The following is a 20,328-nucleotide window of genomic DNA, read 5'->3' as shown; positions in this document are numbered from 1 at the left end:
CAGCCTGGGCCTCAGCACCCTGTCTCCAGGCAGTGCAACTGTGCACCAGAGGCCACCTTGGAAGAGGCAGCTTGCACTGGTGAGTCCAGCATTGACAAGATCAACTAACACCACTGAGAACTATATGGGAAAAGGCAAACGCAGGAATGTCATTAACAGAAATCAAGACAATATGGCAGCTTCTGAACCCAATTCTCCTTTAACAGCATATCCTGGATACCCCATCACACCAGAAAAACAAGATTTGGATTTAAAATCACTGGTCATGATGCTGGTAGAGGAACGCATGAAGGACATACTTAAACAAATTCAGGAGAAAATGGATAAAAGGTAGAAGCCCTTACAAGGGAAACACAAAAATCATTGAAAGAAATTCAGGAGAATACAAAAGCCAATAAGGAGGAAACGCAAAAATCACTTAAAGAAATACAGGAGAACTTTGGTCAACAGGCTGAGGTCATGAAAGAGGAAACACAAAAATCTCTTAAAGAATTACAGGAAAGCACAAACAAGCAAGTGAAGGAGCTAAGCAAAACCATCCAGGATCTAAAATCAGAAGTAGAAACAACTAAGAAAACTCAAAGGGAGACAACTTTGGAGATAGAAAACCTTGGGAAGAAATCAGGGGACATAGATGCAAATATAAACAACAGAATACAAGAGATAGAAGACAGAATCTCAGATGCTGAAGATTCCATAGAAACCATGGACTCAACAGTTAAAGAAAATGCAAAATGCAAAAAGCTTGTAACCCAAAACATCCAGGAAATCCAGGACACAATGAGAAGACCAAACCTAAGGATTATAGGCAGAGATGAGAGTGAAGATTTACAACTTAAAGGGCCAGCAAATTTCTTCAATAAAATTATGGAAGAAAACTTCCCTAACCTAAAGAGAGAGATGCCCATGAATATACAAGAAGCCTACAGAACTCCAAACAGACTGGATCAGAACGGAAATACCTCCCGTCACATAATAATCAAAACACCAAATGTACTAAACAAAGAAAGAATATTAAAGGCAGTAAGAGAAAAAGGCCAAGTAACATATAAAGGAAGACCTATCATAATCACACCAGACTTCTCACCTGAGACTATAAAAGCTAGAAGGTCCTGGGCAGATCTCATGCAGACTCTAAGAGAACACAAATGCCAGCCAAAACTACTATACCCAGCAAAACTCTCAATCACCATAGAGGGAGAAACTAAGATATTCCATGACAAAACCAAGTTTACCCAATATCTATCCACAAACCCAGTCCTACAAAGGATAATAGGAGGAAAACAGCAATACAAGGAGGGAATCTTCACCCTGGAAAAAACAAGATAGTAACCTTCTTTTATCAAACCGAAAAGAAGTTAACCAATCAAATTTAAAAAATAACATCAAAAATGACAGGAAGTAATACTCACTATTCCTTAATATCTCTTAACATCAATGGACTCAATGCCCCAATAAAAAGATATAGACTAACCGACTGGATATGTAAACAGGAACCTACATTTTGCTGCATACAGGAAACACACCTCAGGGTCAAAGGCAAACACTACCTTAGAGTAAAAGGCTGGAAGACAATTTTACAAGCAAATGGTCTCAGGAAACAAGCTGGAGTAGCCATTCTAATATCAGATAAAATTGACTTTCAACCCAAAGTCATCAAAAGAGACTCTGAGGGACACTTCTTGCTGGTCAAAGGAAAAATACAACAAGAAGAACTCTCAATCCTGAACATATATGCTCCAAATACAAGTGCACCCTCATTCATAAAAGAAACTTTATTAAAGCTCAGAGCACACATTGCACCTAACACAATAATTGTGGGTGACTTCAACACTGCACTTTCCTCAAAGGACCGATCAGGAAAACAGAAACTGAACAGGGACACAGTGAAACTAATTGAAGCTTTGGACTAATTAGATTTAACAGATATATATAGAACATTCTATCCTAAAGCAAAAGAATATACCTTTTTCTTAGCACCTCATGGTACCTTCCCCAAAATCGACCATATATTTGGTCACAAGACAGACCTCAACAAATATAAGAAGATCGAACTAATCCCATGCCTCCTATCAGATCACTATGGAGTAAAAGTGGTCTTCAATAGCAATAAAAACAACAGAACACCCACATACACGTGGAAACTGAACAATATTCTACTCAATGATACCTTGGTCAAGGAAGAAATAAAGAAAGAAATTAAAGACTTTTTAGAACTTAATGATAATGAAGACACAACATACCCAAATCTATGGGACACAATGAAAGAATGCTAAGAGGAAAACTCATAGCCCTGAGTGCCTCCAAAAAGAAAATGGAGAGAGCATACACTAACAGATTAACGACACACTTGAAAGCCCTGGAACAAAAAGAAGCTATTTCACCCAGGAGGAGTAGAAGGCAGGAAATCATCAAACTCAAGGCAGAAATCAATCAAGTAGAAACAAAGAGAACCATACAAAGAATCAACAAAAACAGGAGCTGGTTCTTTGAGAAAATCAACAAGATAAGATAAACCCTTAGCCAGACTAACCAAAGGGCACAAAGACAGTATCCAGATTAACAAACTTAGAAATGAAAAGGGAGATATAACAACAGTTACTGAGGAAATTCAAAAAATCATTAGATCCTACTACAAAAGCCTATACTCAACACAACTGGAGAATCTGTAGGAAATGGACAGTTTCCTAGACAGATATCCAACACCAAAACTAAATCAGGATCAAATAGATCAACTAAACAGTCCCATAACACCTGAAGAAATAAAAAGGGTCATAGAAAGTCTCCCAACCAAAAAAAAGCACGGGACCAGATGGCTTCAGTGCAGAATTCTATCAGACCTTCATAGAAGACCTAACACCAATACTCTTCAAACTATTCCACAAAATAATAACAGAAGGAACTCTACCCAACTAGTTCTATGAAGCCACAATTACACTGATACCAAAACCACACAAAGATCCAACAAAGAAAGAGAACTTCAGGCCAATTTCTCTTATGAATATTGATGCAAAAATACTTAATAAAATTCTTGCCAACTGAATCCAAGAACACATCAAAACGATCATACACCATGATCAAGTAGGCTTCATCCCCAGGATGCAGGGATGGTTCAATATAAGGAAATCCATTAATGCTATCTACTACATAAAGAAACTCAAAGAAAAAAACTATATGATCATCTCTTTAGATGCAGAAAAAGCATTTGACAAAATCCAGCATCCGTTCATACTAAAAGTCTTGGAATGAACAGGAATTCAAGGCCCATACCTAAACATTGTTAAAGCAATATACAGCAAACCAGTAGCCAACATCAAACTAAATGGAGAGAAACTTAAAGCAATCCCACTAAAATCAGGGACTAGACAAGGCTGTCCTCTTTTTCCATATCTTTTCAATATAGTACTTGAAGTTCTAGCTAGAGCAATAGACAACATAAGGAGGTCAAGGGGATACAAATTGGAAAGGAAGAAGTCAAATTATTACTATTTGCAGATGACATGATAGTCTACTTAAGTGACCTGAAAACCTTCACCAGAGAACTCCTACAGCTGATAAACAACTTCAGCAAAGTGGCTGGTTATAAAATCAACTCAGGCAAATCAGTTGCCTTCCTATACTCAAAGGATAAGCAGGCTGAGAAAGAAGTTAGGTAAATGACACCCTTCACAATAGCAACAAACAATATAAAGTATCTTGGTGTGACTCTAACCAAACAAGTGAAAGATCTATATGACAAGAACTTCAGGTCTCTGAAGAAGGAAATCGAAGAAGACCTCAGAAAATGGAAAAATCTGTCATGCTCGTGGATCGGCAGGATTAATATAGTTAAAATGGCCATCTTGCCAAAAGATCTACAGATTCAATGCAATCCCCATCGAAATCCCAACTCAGTTCTTCACAGAGTTAGAAAAAGCAATTCTCAAATTCATCTGGAAAAACAAAAAAACCCAGGATAGCTAAAACTATTCTCAACAACAAAAGAAATTCTGGGGGAATCAGTATCCCTGACTTCAAGCAATACTACAGAGCAATCGTGTTAAAAACTGCATGGTATTGGCACAGTGACAGACAAGTGGACCAATGGAATAGAATTGAAGATCCAGAAATGAATCCACACAGCTATGGTCACTTGATCTTCGACAAAGGAGCCGAAAACATCCAGTGGAAAAAAAGATAGCCTTTTCAAGAGATGGTGCTGTTTCAATCGGAGGTCAGCATACAGAAGAATGTGAGTTGATCCATTCTTATCTCCATGTACTAAACTTCACTCCAGATGGATCAAGGACCTCCATGTAAAACCAGACACACTGAAACTAATAGAAAAGAAACTGGGGAAGACCCTTGAGGATATGGGCATAGGGGAAAAGTTCCTGAACAGATCACCAATAGCTTATGCTCTAAGATCAAGAATTGACAAATGGGACCTCATAAAATTACAATGTTTCTGTAAGGCAAAGGACACTGTTAAAAGGACAAAACGGCAACCTTCAAATTGGGAAAGGATATTCACTAACCCTACATCTGATAGAGGGCTAATATCCAATATATACAAAGAACTCAAGAAGTTAGACCCCAGGGAACCAAATAACCCTATTAAAAATGGGGTACAGATCTAAACAAAGAATTTTCACCTGAAGAAGTTTGGACAACATCATTAGTTATTAGGGAAATGCAAATCAAAACAACCCTGCGATTTCACCTTACATCAGTCAGAATGGCTAAGGTCAAAAACTTAGGAGACAGCAGGTGTGGAGGATGTGGAGAAAGAGGAACACTCCTCCACTGCTGGTGGGGCTGTAAGTTGGTACAACCACTTTAGAAATCAGTCTGGCGGTTCCTCAGAAAACTGGACATGACACTTCTGGAGGACCCTGCTATACCTCTCCTGGGCATATACCCAAAGGATTCCCCTGCATGCAATAAGGACACATGCTCCATTATGTTCATAGCAGTCTTATTTATAATAGCCAGAAGCTGGAAAGAACCCAGATGCCCCTCAAAGGAGGAATGGATACAGAAAATGTGGTATATTTACACAATGGAATACTACTCAGCCATTAGAAACAATGAATTCACAACATTTTTAGGCAAATGGTTTGATCTGGAAAATATCATCGTAAGTGAGGTAACCCAATCACAAAAGAATACACATGGAATGCAATCTCTGATAAGTGGATATTAATTAGCCCAGAAGCCCTGAATACCCAAAGCACAAATCGCATAACAAATGACTCCCATGAAGAATTATGGAGAGGGTCCTGATCCTGGAAAGGATTGACCTAGCATTGGAGGGTAATATAAGGACAGAGAAAAAGGAGGGAGGTGATTGGAGAATGGATGGAGAGAAGAAGGTTTATGGGACATATGGGGAGGGGGGATCCGGGAAAGGGCAAATCATTTGGAATGTAAACAAATAATATAGAAAATAAAAAATATATATAAAAAAGTAGTTTAAAATGCATTTACCACCTCAAAAATATAATACATGCAATAATATTTGAAGGCCAATTTTTAGTTTATTTATATTATGTTATTTGATTCATTATTTATAGAAAAATGCAAAGGGTTCTATTACATTTTATACCCTCATAAATAAGGACTTAATTGGCTTGTTATTTTTCCATTAGTATTCTGTTTGAGCAGCATATTGGAAAACTGGATCCTAAAAATTCAATATAAAATTAAAAAGGAAATTATGAATTATTTTCAAGCATACTATCCTTATATCTGTACTAAACAGCCTGAAATTACAATGCTTGTTTCTGTGAATTTTAGAAGTATTTCTTACAACATTATCAGAAGAAAATACCTTTGGAAAATGGAAAGTTGTTGGTTTATATAATAAAATGGCAATAATGTATTATTTTGAATTTTATAAATATTACTTACAATATCATCAGTAGAGGCTGCCTTTGAAAAATATAGATGGAATGTTACTGATTTATAAATTTAAAAAATTGGCAGTAGTAATATTTAAAACCAGCCCAGTATTTGTTATATTAGACTTCTGGCTGTATGTTACCTGTTAAAATGAAGAAGCCTGGATTTTCTTGAATTGCTTGGGCACTTTATGAACACTACTAGCAGTGACCCAGGCTTTCTGACTTTGAGTGAGTTCATCCACTCTCTATAGAAATAATTAACCTCATGTGGGCAAAGAAATGCTGTAGGAGTCCAAGTAAAGCATTCTCTACTCAAATAGTCTACAGCAAAATTAATGACTTCATGTCAAGTTCCAAGGAGCATTCACTATTATCTAAGTAGGGATGGAAAAAAGAAATGTTGAAAGACTAAAACACTGTCCAAAGAAATGGTTTCTTTTGGGTCATCTAAATCATCCTGTTTGCATTAGTTAATTAATAGCACTATGTAGCTAAGCAGGTGTAAAAGTAATCTTACTGCTTCTCTTGGAAGTCTTTAGCCATACTATATCTCCAGAGTGTCTTCTAGTATACCCCGTGCATAGATTCTGAATAATTGAAAATGCAACTTGATGACTGTTGGAAATGTGTATGTATACTCACAATGGTCACCTAACCATAAGGTTTGGGGTTTAAGGAATAATTGGAAGGAAAGAAAAATTTATGTCACATATACAAATATTTTTAATTATCCTTATATCTGTACTAAACAGCCTGAAATTACAATGCTTGCTTTTGTGAATTTTAGAAGTATTTCTTACAACATTATCAGTAGAAAATACCTTTGGAAAATGGAAAGTTGTTGGTTTATATAATAAAATAATTATGATTAGATTAGGTTATGATTACTGTATGATTAGAGCAATGATTCATTGACATAATTGCTCCATGATATCAAGGACTCCTGAAAAAAATAAATAAAAAATCAACAATAAAAATGGGATAACTTGCTGAGACAGACTTGCAGGCACACAGGAGGGACAAGCACCAGCCAGAGACAGCAGCACTAACTAACACCAGAGTTAACCAGATGGCAATATAGGAACATTACTAACAGAAATCAAGGCAACATGGTACCATCCGAGCCCAATTCTTCCACAACAGCAAGTCCTGGATACCCCAACACACTGGAAAAGCAAGATTTGGATTTAAAATCACAGCCCATGATGCTGATAGAGGGTTTCAAGAAAGACATAAATAACTCAGAGTTGGAAAGAGCAATTCTAAAATTCATCTCGAATATCAAAAACCCCAGGATAGCAAAAACTATTGTCAACAGTAAAAGAACTTCCTGGGGAATCAGTATCCTAGACCTCAAGCAGTACTATAGAGCAATAGTGTTAAAAACTGCATGGTATTGGTACAGTGACAGGTAGGTAGAACAATTGAATAGAAGTGAAGACCCAGAAATGAACCTACACACCTATGGTCACTTGATCTTTGACAAAGGAGCTAAAACCATCCAGTGGAAAAAAGATAGCCTTTTCAAAACATGGTGCTGGTTCAACTGGTGGCTAGCAGGTAGAAGAATGCAAATCAATCCATTCTTATCTCCTTGTACTAAGCTCAAGTCCAAGTTGATCAAGGACCTCTACATAAAACCAGACACACTGAAACTAATAGAACAAAGACTGGAGAAGAGCTTTGATCTCATGGGCATGGGGAAATTTCCTGAACAGAACACCAATAGCTTATGCTTTAAGATCAAGAATAGACAAATGGGACCTCATAAAATTACAAAGTTTCTGTAAGGCAAAGGACACTGTTAATAGGACAAACCAACAAATTTGGCAACCAACAAATTGGGAAAAGATCTTTACTAACTCTACATCACACAGAGGGCTAATATCCAATATATATAAAGAACTCAAGAAATTAGATTCCAGAGAGCAAAATGCCCCTGTTAAAAATGGGGTATAGAGCTAAACAAAGAATTTTCACTTGAAGAATATCAAATGGCTGAGAAGCAGCTAAAAAATGTTCAACATTCTTAGTCATCAGGGAAATGCAAATCAAAACAACACAGCTCAGAATGGCTAAGATAAAAAACTCATGAGAAAGCAGGTGCTGGCAAGGATGTAGAGAAAGAGGAACACTCCTCCAGTGCTGGTGGGATTGCAAGCTGGCACAACCACTTTGGAAATCAGTCTGGTGGTCCCTCAGAAAATTGGGCATAATACTACTGGAGTACTCCTGTGCATATACCCAGAGGATTCCCCGGCATGCAATAAGGACACATGCTCCACTACGTTCACAGCAGCCCTATTTATAATAGCCAGAAACTTTAAAGAACCCAGATGTCCCTCAATGGAGGATACAAAAATGTGGTATATTTACACAATGGAATATTACTCAGCTATTAAAAGCAATGAATTAATGAAATTCATTGGCAAATGGGTGGAACTGGAAAATACCATCCTAAGTGAGGCAACCCAATCACAAAAGAACACAGATGGTATGTACTGACTGATAAGTGGATATTAGTCCAGAAGCTTGGAATACCCAAGTCAAAATTCATAGATCAAATGATGCCCAAGAAGAAGGAAGAACAAAGTATGGGTACTCTGGTCCTTCTTAGAAGGGGGACAACATATCCACAGAAGGAGATATAGAGACAAAGTATGGAGCAGAGTCTGAGGGAAAGAGACTACTTCACCTAGTGATCCATCCCATATACAGTTACAAAATCCAGAAACTATTATAGATGCCCACAAGTGCTTGCTGACAGGAGCCAGATATAGCTGTCACCTGGGAGGCTCTGCTAGTGCATGACAAATACAGAGGGGACACTCTCAGCCAGCAATTGTACTGAGCACAGAGTCCCCAGTGGGGGAGCTAGAGAAAGGACCCAAGGAGCTGAAGGGTTTGCAGTGCCACAGAGGAACAAGGATCTGAACCACTCACTACTCCCAGGGACAAAACTATCTACCAGATAGTACATATGGTGCTACCCATAGCTCCAGACACATAGGCAGCAGAGGATGGCCTTGTTGGACATCAAAGAGAGGAGAGACCCTTGGTCCTGGAAAGGCTTGATGCATCAGTGTGGGGGAATACCAGGACAAGTTCATTGGGAAGTGGGGGGGGGTAGGGGGGGTGGGGGGGAGGGGAGATCACTTATGGGATTTTCATGGGGCTGGGTGCCAGGAAAGGGGAAATCATTTGAATTGTAAACAAAGAATATATTTAACAAAAAGTAATAAAAAATTGGATGAAGAGAAGGTATATATCCTCATATCAAGGATGAGTGAACAATAAAAAAAGTAGTAGCAGAAAAAGGGTCCCATGGACAGGCAAAAGAATTAGAGCAACCCACACTCCTAATGTTAGGAGTGCAACAAAAACCACAAGCTAATGAACCACAGCATGTATGCAGATGACCTTGTGTGGACCAGTCAGGCTCCGTGGTTGCTGCTTCATTCTCTGTATGCTCACATGAGCCCTGCTTAGTTGATTCTGTGGGCCATGTTCTCCTGGTGTCCCCCAACACCTCTGGCTCCTACAATCTGTCCTCTCTTATGCCTATCTTATTGCATCTAGTTACACTAAGTTTGGTAGATATCACTGGGAAGCCTGTTTTTTTTTTTTTTTCTGAAGAGAGGAAGAACAGTGGATCTGGAGGAGACAGGAGGGGGTTTTGGAGAAGAGGAGAGAGCAGAGGCTTCAGTCATGATGTATTATATAAGAAAAGAATAAAGCCAAACAAAATTAAAACAAACAAAGACAGACAGATAACAATTATGGTCTGTAACTACCTCTATGCCCTTTGAAACATCAAACGCTACTTTTACCTTGACTAGGCATTTAACAAGGAAACAGTCTGTTTTTGTTTGGGAATATGGTATTATTTCACCTCTAACAAATCTTTACATGAAGCATAGCAGAGTTACAGATAAGTATTACTACAATAGGAAATTATTGTTCTTAGTTACATGAAAATGTTATTACAAAGGCTTTTTCATGGATTTAAAAAAAATGGGGTTAAGAGCTATCAAGTTCTGTCCCTGATTCTATTCTGTTCTTTGTAGACTTCAACATCATGATTACAAAGCAACACAGGAGAAGGTGAGCATCCTGCAGGAGATAAATATTACAATGATGATGGTCCAGAAATTGAAAAATCTATGTCCCACCCACTCATTTTCCCTTGAAATTGTGAATGTGTTCTGGCCCTGTGAGAGCTCACTGGAGGCACATTTGTCATATTTAGATGTCATAGAGTCATGCATTATAATATAAAATAAAATCAGGAAGGTTGTGCTAGGAAGGATGAGGAGAATTATTTGGTGTTTTTCAAAATGTTTAAACATTTAATTAATAATGTTATTTACTACCTTTTATAGAGTTGAAAACTTATAGGAGATTCTTTAAAATTATAAAAAGCTGCCTACCACCAGTACATTCAGCACTCAGAGGTCTGAAGCAGACCACGTATTAAGATCCAGACCCAAAATTGTTGCCAAGCAAACCTAATTAACATAGTATACAGCAACTTTTATTAACGTTTAGTGAAAGTGTTCTGCTTATGTCTATGTGAGAACAAATAATATCTCCAGGCTTCTTTTGACTAACATGCCCATGAAATGGATTTTGGGGAAAAGTAAGTGTATTTTTTGACATCAGCGAGACAACTTAGTGTGTCCTGGCACCAAAGCTAGTAAGCTTGATTCCCAGGATAGACATGGTGGAAATACAAAATCAACTCCCACAAATTGTCTTTTGACCTCCACATATGTGGTATGGGATATATATGCAACCACACAGACACATACACACCGTCACACACAGAGACACAGACATACACACCATTTTTTAAAAAGTAAGTTTTTTCACTTACTTTTAAGTAATAACCATGTGATCAAGTCAAAATAGATCCAGAGTTACTTTTAAATGTTTCAAAGGTAATTTTCAGGTATTAATATGTAATTTGAGTTAATTTTTAATGATTAACTATAATAAACATTCATATTTTAAATAATGCTCCTTCAAAATATTTTGACAGACAGGGTTGCTAATTTGTAGGATAGATCTGGAAAGAACCCAGATGTCCCTCAATGGAAGAATGAATACAGAAAATGTGGTATATATACACAATGGAGTACTCTTCATCCATAAAAACAATGAATTCATGAAATTCTTAGACAAATGGATGGAACTGGAGAATATCATCCTGAGTGAGGTAACCCAATTACAAAAGAACACTCATGGTGTGCACTCACTGATAAGTGGATTTTAGCCTAGAAGCTTGGAATACCCAAGACACAATTCACATATCAAATGATGCTCAAGAAGGAGGAAGAACAAAATATTCTAGCCTTTCTTAGAAGGAGGAACAAAATACCCATAGAAGGAGATACAAAGTGTGGAGCAGAGTCTGAAGGAAAATCCATCCAGATACTACCCCACCTAGGAATCCATCCCATTACAAAACCCAGATACTATTGTGGATGCCCATAAGTACTTGCTGACAGGCACGGATATAGCTGTCACCTGGGAGGCTCTGCTAGTGCATGACAAATACAGAGGGGGACACTCTCAGCCAGACATTGAACTGAGCACAGGGTCCTCAGTGGATGAGATAGAGAAAGGACCCAAGGAGCTGAAGGGGTTTGCAGTACCATAGGAGAAACAACAAAACGAGTCACCAAGTACTCCCAGAGCTCCCAGGGACAAAACCATCAACCAAAAAGTACACTTGGGGCTACTCATGGCCCCAGACCATAGGCAGCATAGGACAATCTTATTGTATGCCTCTCTTATGGGGGAGAGGCCCTTGGTTCTAGAAAGACTTGATACTGTAGTGTAGAGGAATACCAGGACAGGGAAGCAGGGGTGGGTTGATTGCAGAAGGGGAGATGGCTTATGGGATTTTTGGGGGAGGGGATAACAAGGAAAGGGGACAACATTTGAAATGTAAATAAAGAATATACCTAAAAAAATGTAGAAAAAATGATAATAATGTACTCATCCAGAATTTCAAAGAATTGACATTATAGACAGAAAAAGTTTAATAAGTATCTTATTAATATTTATGCATAAAATATAATTTAATTCATTCATTGTGAATATGTATTTACATTAATAATTATAAATCTTTACATATGTTCTCTAGTTCATTTATTCTTATTATTTAAAGATTGATTTTTTTATTTATATGTATGTGTGTTTGTCTGTGTGAGTTTATGTGCTCGCATTCAGGAGCCTGTGGAGATCAGAAAAGGGCACCAGATCTACTGGAAGAGGAGTTACAGATGGTTGTTTGCTGTCATAAGTTTTGGGAGAATGGAGCCCAACCTTTCTGAGTAACAGATCCTCTTAGCTGCTCAGCCATCTTTCCATCCCACTAATTATTAATTTAAAGTGCTAATAAATCACTAGCTTTCATAAACTCTATGAACACAAACTGCAAACCTCTGAAAGATGCAATTGCCCAAAACTGAGGTGTGAAGAAGAGGCTATAGAGCACTTCCTTAACTAATTAAAGAAGCCTTATTATTTCCAAGAATATTGTTGTAAATAAAGCACTTTTGTTCAAATGTGGTTCCCTGGAGAAACTAATTATGATAATGTGCAGATTATAAAGCAAGGAGGAAAAGGTTTAGTCCCTTGCTGGGATCTAGTCCCAATGTTGCCATAGCTCTGGGCTCACCAGGCAGCCTGCACCTAAGCAGGCCTTCTAGACGATTCTTCCCTCTACTGCTGTTGAGCTACCTGGCTCCTGCTGTGCAAGCCAATCTAATAGGTCCCCTTTATCATGTACACACATTCTCCGATCCTGGTTATACACATTTCTTATCATTTTCGATCCTATATATGTTATAGACACATAAAACAGCATGTGTGAAAGCAAAAGAAAATTAGGGGAATGAAGGAGACAAGCCATACACAACAACAGGGGGATGAATCGGGAGAAGACTGGGTATGTAGGAGATCAAACACAGCTGACCTTCAAGAAAGTCCTATGTCCAGGAAACAAATATATACCAACAGAAACTTAATACAATATATGGATGATTATGTTTAAATTTTGTTTGTCCATTTGTGAGTTAAAGAAAGGGAAAATAAGGATACAAATGCAATTAATGTCTAGTAGAAACAGAATGGAAGATTTAATGTTACACCATTTCCAAAGAGAACAATACACGTTATGCTTTTTAAAATCTTGTACTATTTAAAGTAAACATTAATAAAAATATTTATAACACTTGTGTTTAAGCATGGCATACTTAAGTGATAGGTAGAAGGGGGGTATGAGTTCTAGGTTCTCCCGTGGTATCTATCAGTACAGAACTTACAGACTAGACTTTTACAGTTCCCTGCAACTTTGATCCTTTCCCTAACATTGAGAGTGGGGATCTGAATACCCCAGAACCAGCATCAGTGTCATTTGAGACTATAAGGAATGGGAACTCCAACCTCTTCCACTTACTAGAAATCCTTGGTTTGAAAGGCTTCAGAAGCTACCTTCCCAACTGGCTCTCAATGGCTCCTGTCTGCCTCTCACAGCAAGAATACTGACCCCTCTGTAGCAGAAAGAATACAGGCAGTATGACAGCCTAGCAGAGATGGTTGATTACAAGTTCTCAAAAAACTGTGATCCAGAATCATCCACACCATCTGTCTCCATATTATTAACTTGTACAAAGTCTGTAAGGTCATGCCTACTGATCATTCTTGTCACTTGTTGAGCTCTGCCTTGCAGAAATGTATTACTAATATAGGTAGGTGATGTAGGACATGTTGACTTTGAGACCCTGAGAGCAAAAACTCGTTCATTCAACAAATACTCTCATTCCTCACTCTCTGTGGAACTAGACCTAGGGTCCTGTTCAGATATTCCAACCCAAAGCTGTTCAAGCAACGTCTAAGATATCATAACATCCTATATCTCTATGCACACAAATTCCAGTGCATTTTATGTACTCTAGATGGCTTTTAATAACCAAAATAATGCACATTGATGCTATTGTTTGGGGAGTAGGTCTGCAAGAGGAAAGGTCTGCACATAGACAAAATTTATTTTTCAAAACTATTTTCAGCTAGTGGATATGTGAATGAAGAACCTAGATTATGGAGGGCATCCACCTATTATGTACCAGCCTAAGGACAAGAACCTGATCATAAACACAAAAAGACACTGTAGAGATAATCTCTACGCACTGTGAAAAGACTGCCAATAAAAAGCTGATGGATGGTAAGTAGAGGCAGGATTAGAGGATGGGACATTCAGCATAGAGAGGGGAACTCTGGGAAACAGTCAGGAGGATCTGCCACCTGGGCTCAGAGGTAAGTTAGACATATGAAACTAATGAGCGGTATCGAGGCAAGTGGAAGATCTTAGATTAATATAAATGGGTTAATATTAAGTTAAGAGCTAATGGGGAGCCCTCAATGTCATTTTAGGGAACTTGGGTGGACATGGAAAAGGCCTAAATGGTGCCTCCATAGTGCCTTGTAACATTCTTGAAGCAACAAGATAGTTATTTTTCACTACCTCAGGTCTCAGACTTGTGTTTGAAGCACAGGAAGTGCTCAGTATCTGTTGTACCACTGATGAGCATGGCTTCTTCTTATGTGACAGATCCATATTCCAGAACAAGCCTCTCCGTGGAACCATAGCACTATATTTTGGGGTTCGGGAGAATCTTTCTGAGAGTCTATCCCCCACTGGATTCATTTCTGTACAAAGATAGGTGTTTCTTGATTAAAATAGTGAGCTTATGAGATCCCTCCACTTCATGTGCACAAACTCCTGAGCATGTGTAAGAAAATGCATGTTGTTTGTTGTATGAACAATCACATGTGAAACTACTCCACACATTTGGACTGCTGTTAGTGAAGGAAGTGACTCCCAGTGCTTCGCCCAACAGAGTAGTAGACAGGAGTGTAGTGCAGTGTGAGGAGGGCCTGCCTTGGACACCTCTGGGTGAGGACCTGCTTGCTGACCAGCTCCCAAGTACAGGGATGAGTATATACTAAAACATTCTAACCCACTTTGCCCCTGTGAAATGGGTTTTGTTCAGGAGCTGATCCTTATAGTTAGAGATAACAGATGCTGATTAATCAAGTTGACACTTCAGCAAGACTTTAGAACAGGAAAGGGCATTTGGAACATACTTTTGGTCACAGCAACTGTATTTCTCCATGCTTCCATAGAGCATTGACTAATACAGTCTATGAGGGCAAAAGGAGCAAATTTGACTAGGAGTAGTGGGATGATTCAGAAGCCATGTGAGTATGTACAGTGATTGACCACACCAGGACTGGCTATCAGAAGGCAGATCAACTTTACTTAGAGTAATTCAAGGCTTATCAAATTTTGGGGGATTGAGGGTAGTAGCATCTTTGGCTGAGGGCTCAGGGTACAGAAGTGTATCATTAGCACAAGAAACCATTTTAGGAATCTCAGGTTCTTATCAGGAGAAAGGAAAGTATTCCTGAAATCTAACTAAGGCTACCTGGCATTCCTCAAATAGAGGCATATGGGGGTGCTTAGAATTCTCCAGACAAGGTCAGAGAAGGAGAGTGACCACTAATGAAGAGAGTCTCCCATATTTCCATGAGCCTAGAGGCTTTCTGGTCATGGTGGACTTCAACCTTAATTAGAAGACTTTTGCCACAGCCACAAAACAAACAAACAAAAAAACCGCACAACTTATTAATTTCACAGAAAGCTTTCAAGGGAGAGGGAGTGAGGTGTGGTTGACATCATTCTACAGCTATTGGTAAACATCAAATAACTGAACAGACAAACTCCATGTCATCCAGATCAAAGAGGAAGTACAAAGTCAACATGGGGGTGCCCAGAGGGTGCTGCTAAAAGTAACCCAGGTTGCTACCATTGCTCATAGTGGTAAGAATCTCACATCCTTCAATGTGGTGAGGCTCAGAGGCAGCAAGTGTTCTTATCAATTTGCTGAACTTTAGTTTCTTTATATTAGTAAAACTTAGTAGTGCTCTGTGACAATAAAACTGCTCCCAATTAGTACTGTATAATATGGAAGCCACCAGGGGGGTACTGCAACTGAGTACATGAAATAATGCTAGCAGGCCTCAGAAACAGATTTGATTTGCTATTTAATTATAATTAATTGAAATTTAAGTAGTCATGTGGCTATCAGATGATGCACTGGACAAGACAGTGATAGAAAATAACAGTTGTAAGTTGTGCAGCTACTTCACCTACTTCACCTTAAAAAGGTTGTATTACTATGTGTTATTTGAAGATACTGATGACTAAGAGATTAAGCAACTTGTTAAGGTCAAATGCCTGCAGGTTACAGAACTCAAACCCAATCCTGGGCATTACTTTGTTGCAATGGTAATGAATTGTAGTTCATTTCTTGAACAAAAAGTTAAAAGACAACACTGAGTCTTTGAGAACTCCACATCCATAATGAACAGCCCGGAGAGAGCTCATTTATATGCCTGAGCTCATTCAACACTTTGGAAATTACCTGCATTGGCTATAATCATGTGACTAAATCTTCACAATTGTGAAGCCCTCTAATTTTGCTTTAAATTCTTGCCTTGATCAAATATGATGATGATATGATGTCTTAGTTAGGATTTTACTGCTGTGAACAGACACCATGACCAAGGCAACTCTTCTAAGAACAACATTTAGTTGGGGCTGGCTTACAGGTTCAGAGGTTCAGTCCATTATTATCAAAGCAGGAACATGACAGCATCCCGGCAGCATCCAGGAAGGCATAGTACAGGAGGAGTTGAGAGTTCTACATCTTCATCTGAAGGCTGCTAGTAGAATACTCACTTCCAGGCAGCTAACATGAGAGTCTCAAAGCCTACACCCACAGTGACACACCTACTCTAACAGGGCCACACTTTCTAATAGCGCCACTTCCTGGGCCAAGCATATACAAAACCATAACATGTAAAAACTTGGGCCATATCCCCAAATGCAGTATAATCACTATTCTAACACATTTACTCTTTGCTAAAAAGTGAATTACATTTTCTTTCCTAAATGAAGATGAAGAATTGGGGATTTCAAATGAAACTTCCAAAGGCATGACTTTAATAGTAGTAACAGTAAGGTTTTCTTGGGATTTCAAGTCATTGTAAAGCTGTAAACACACTACAAAAGCTGTAACCCTCACTTCAGGGTACTGGGTCCTTAATTTAAATGAAGTTAATATTGCCTCTACAAACTCCCCTCTATTAATGGAGGTCCTCTGTGCAACAAAATGAATACTGCAGACTTACTGAACTTAGGATGACAACAAACATAATACCTTTGGTTCAGTTTCAGCCTCTTGTAGTCCCTTAGGAGATTCAAGATACATTTTCCTGTACCTTACACAGGAGACATCATAGAAATGGGGGTGAAAAGCCTAAATATATATGAAAAATGTGGCAACAACATAAACTTTGCATATCAAAACCTAGCTGACAAAGAGTATAAGCCACATATGATTATCAAGTGTGAAATTCCACTGCTGGCCTGGAGCTGTTGCACTCTCTCACATAGACAGTGCAATGTTTTGTTTTCGGCTAGCCTCACTATTGCTCTGTGCACTAGCAGTCAAACAGCACCCTGTGCCCCTTCTGTGTGGAACCCCACTAGCAATGGGAATGTATTTGACATGGGTACAATCCACAGATTCTTCAATGTGCTTCCTATCAAGGGTTAGACAGCACATGTGCAGGTCCTCATGCCTAGGTCTGAAGGTTCCCGTCTTTTGAGATACTTTCATTAGCCTGCTTAGGTTGCCCTGTGAGAAATCTAACTATCTTGATTCCACTGTGAAAGAGAGAGCACAGGTGGGTACATAGTTTGAAATCCCAGTGGAATCTCCCCTTCACCATCCTAACCAAAGCACAAGATATGAAAGTACAGACAGCCCATCAGTGCATTGTAGGGCAGAATAACTGCCCAGTTACACAAGTTCATACCTACCAGTCAGGAATGAGAATGAGAGAGTTCTGTGTAACAGTTGGAAATTTGGTAATGCAAAACTGAACAATGTCCCCTTTATCGGTTAGTATTTCAAACTACCTGTTATTATTATTTTTTTTCTATTTAGAATGAGTTCTCACCCTACCATTCCAACTATTAGACACACTTACCAATAAAACCAGAAGATGGTGGGTTGGGCTGTATCTTCTCCCTTGTGTTCTCCTGGATAATGTCCCAAAGCTGCCATATGAATTTGGGGTGAAGAATGTAAAATGGCTGAGTTGGGTATTTCCGGCGATGCTGGATGTATGGAGTGAAAAGGTTGTAATCTGGCTTCTTATACCACTGAAACAAAATACAAACAGTTCAAATTGAGTATAGATCATGTTGTTACAAGGAGACAACACTGACTATGTCTAGGGCCAGTCAAGAGCAGGAAGGTTTGGAAGGATCCAGTCACCTGGGAAAGTACAAAGAGAGATTGTAGTTCTGGCCCTAGGAGGAATAATGCTGTACTTTTAATTAATTCTTTTATTTTTGACTCTATAATTATTTATTATACAATTTTCCCTTTACTTTCCTCCCACTAACCTCTCCCAATGATGTTTATTTGTGGTAAAGTGAGACCTGGGTCTAGATAAGAGGTGGCAAGCATTTTCTGCATAGGTCAAAGAGTAAAATTCTGAGAGGTCTGGGCCAGAAGTCTGCCATGAATAGAACATGGCAGCATGAAGAGTCCCAGCAGTTAATTCCAATGGGCATACTGTGTTCTACTACAGTTTTATAATGAGAACTATGGTCAGATTTGGCTCATCCTCTAGTATGGTGGTTTCCTGGTACTCAAGCAGTATGTCTTGAAGGTAGATTTTCCATATTGTACAACAGTGGCAAAAAATGTATCATTCTCTAGTTTGGGAGGAAGACTGTACAACTTATGGGGTGGATTGACATGGGTTGGTGAAAACTTTTCTTTCTTTATAATGGTGGATAAATGAAGGCATACATTTATTAATAAGCACCAGAATGGGGAGCTGCATTTATTGTATAAAATACATGTATGTATTGTGTGAAAGAGCAGATAAAACTGGTTTAAAACAAAAGTCCTCAAAAATGTGCAAGTGTCATAATGATGTAGGATTTTGGGGAGGATATAGGAAGAAGCTTAGTTTAGTCAGCTCTGTATCTCCAAATAGACAGCATGGGTATTCAATCAATACATATTAAGTTACCAAGTAACACTGGCTGAGGAACCTGGTCTGTTTATTTAAAAACAGGTATTTGGTTTCTTCTTAATTCTCAGAGCTAGATGGCAAAGAAACAAGAAAAATGGGATCCAAGAAACATTCAAGTATTTTCTAGTCTGCTTCCCAGTCATCATTTGTAGCCCATCTCTCACCACAATGGCAATGTTGCTTGTACTTTAACCCTGTTTGTCTCTGACCAGGGCTTGGATGCTCCCAACAGATGAAGACAAAGGTTAGCATCTCCAGTCGTCAGTCAGTTAAAATCCTACGCAAACTGAAGTCTGTGTGTTTCAGCTTGAGAAGAAAGCTATATATATTCAGTCTCCATTGATACTTGCTGCTTAGTTTAAGGGTTATGAGAGAATTGAGTTTTCCACATAATTCTGTTGAGGCTATGTTTTCCACTTCTGGAAATGGAAATTTGAATTTGACAGGCAGGTTTCAAAAAAATAATGATCCAGTGATTCTGATTTGTACCACTGGCAAAACAAACTAACAAAACAGACAAACAAACAAAAAAAACACTGGTAATAAGGTCAAGCAAATGTCCTGCCTTAGGTTCAATGTGGACAGTAGCACATTCTACTCTTGATGACCAATTCTATCCTGGTCAGTTCTAAAAATGATTGATCCCTGAAGGAGCAAAGATCTGTCACTCACATTTATCCATTCATCTTAAGAAATTTGTATGTTCCTGGTTTGGTAAATCAATTCAAGAATGCTCACTCACTAGAGTGAACATAAAATTTTCCAATTCCAGTTTAAAAACAAACAAAACAAAACAAAACTAAACAAACAAAAAACAAGTGAGCCCACTGGCTTTTCATATGAAGTCCCATTCAACATGGCCAGTTTTTTTGCTTGGGAAGATAATAATTTGCTATGAAATTTAAAAATGCAACTTTCTTATAAATGGTTATTTCATAAAATTTAACACAATGAGAAAGAGCCAATGAAAATCATCCTTGATTTGCACCAGGGAGCCAGGAGGCTTCACAGCCTTCAGTGTGCAGCCTGCCAAGAGAAAGTGATCTCCCAGCAGTGCTTTCACTTCTCAGCCTGTAGGTGAGATCTCCACTTTCTCTCCAATATCTGTCTGGAGAGGAACTGCTAGGAGCACACAGGGCATAGGATCAGTGGATCAGCTGGGGTAGGAGCCTTCCAGTCACTATATGCACCCGAGAGCCAAGCGGCTCCACAGACATCTGCACACAGACCTTGCCAGAAAAGAGTTGGTCTC

The 20,328-nt window shown here is 38.6% G+C and overlaps 1 protein-coding gene across 1 annotated transcript in view; it reads right to left on the bottom strand.

Annotated features, from left to right (window-relative positions):
* St6gal2 (ST6 beta-galactoside alpha-2,6-sialyltransferase 2) overlaps positions 1-20,328 on the bottom strand; it is a 95,828-nt gene that overhangs the window by 12,909 nt on the left and 62,591 nt on the right. The window contains exon 6 of the mRNA XM_052192319.1: positions 18,015-18,189. Within this exon, the coding sequence (XP_052048279.1) occupies positions 18,015-18,189 (175 nt within the window). The remainder of the gene's footprint in view (positions 1-18,014; positions 18,190-20,328) is intronic.

The sequence above is a fragment of the Apodemus sylvaticus genome, chromosome 9 (genome assembly GCF_947179515.1).
Source record: "Apodemus sylvaticus chromosome 9, mApoSyl1.1, whole genome shotgun sequence".
Lineage (NCBI taxonomy): Eukaryota > Metazoa > Chordata > Mammalia > Rodentia > Muridae > Apodemus > Apodemus sylvaticus.
This window is presented reverse-complemented; position numbering and strand designations above follow the sequence as displayed.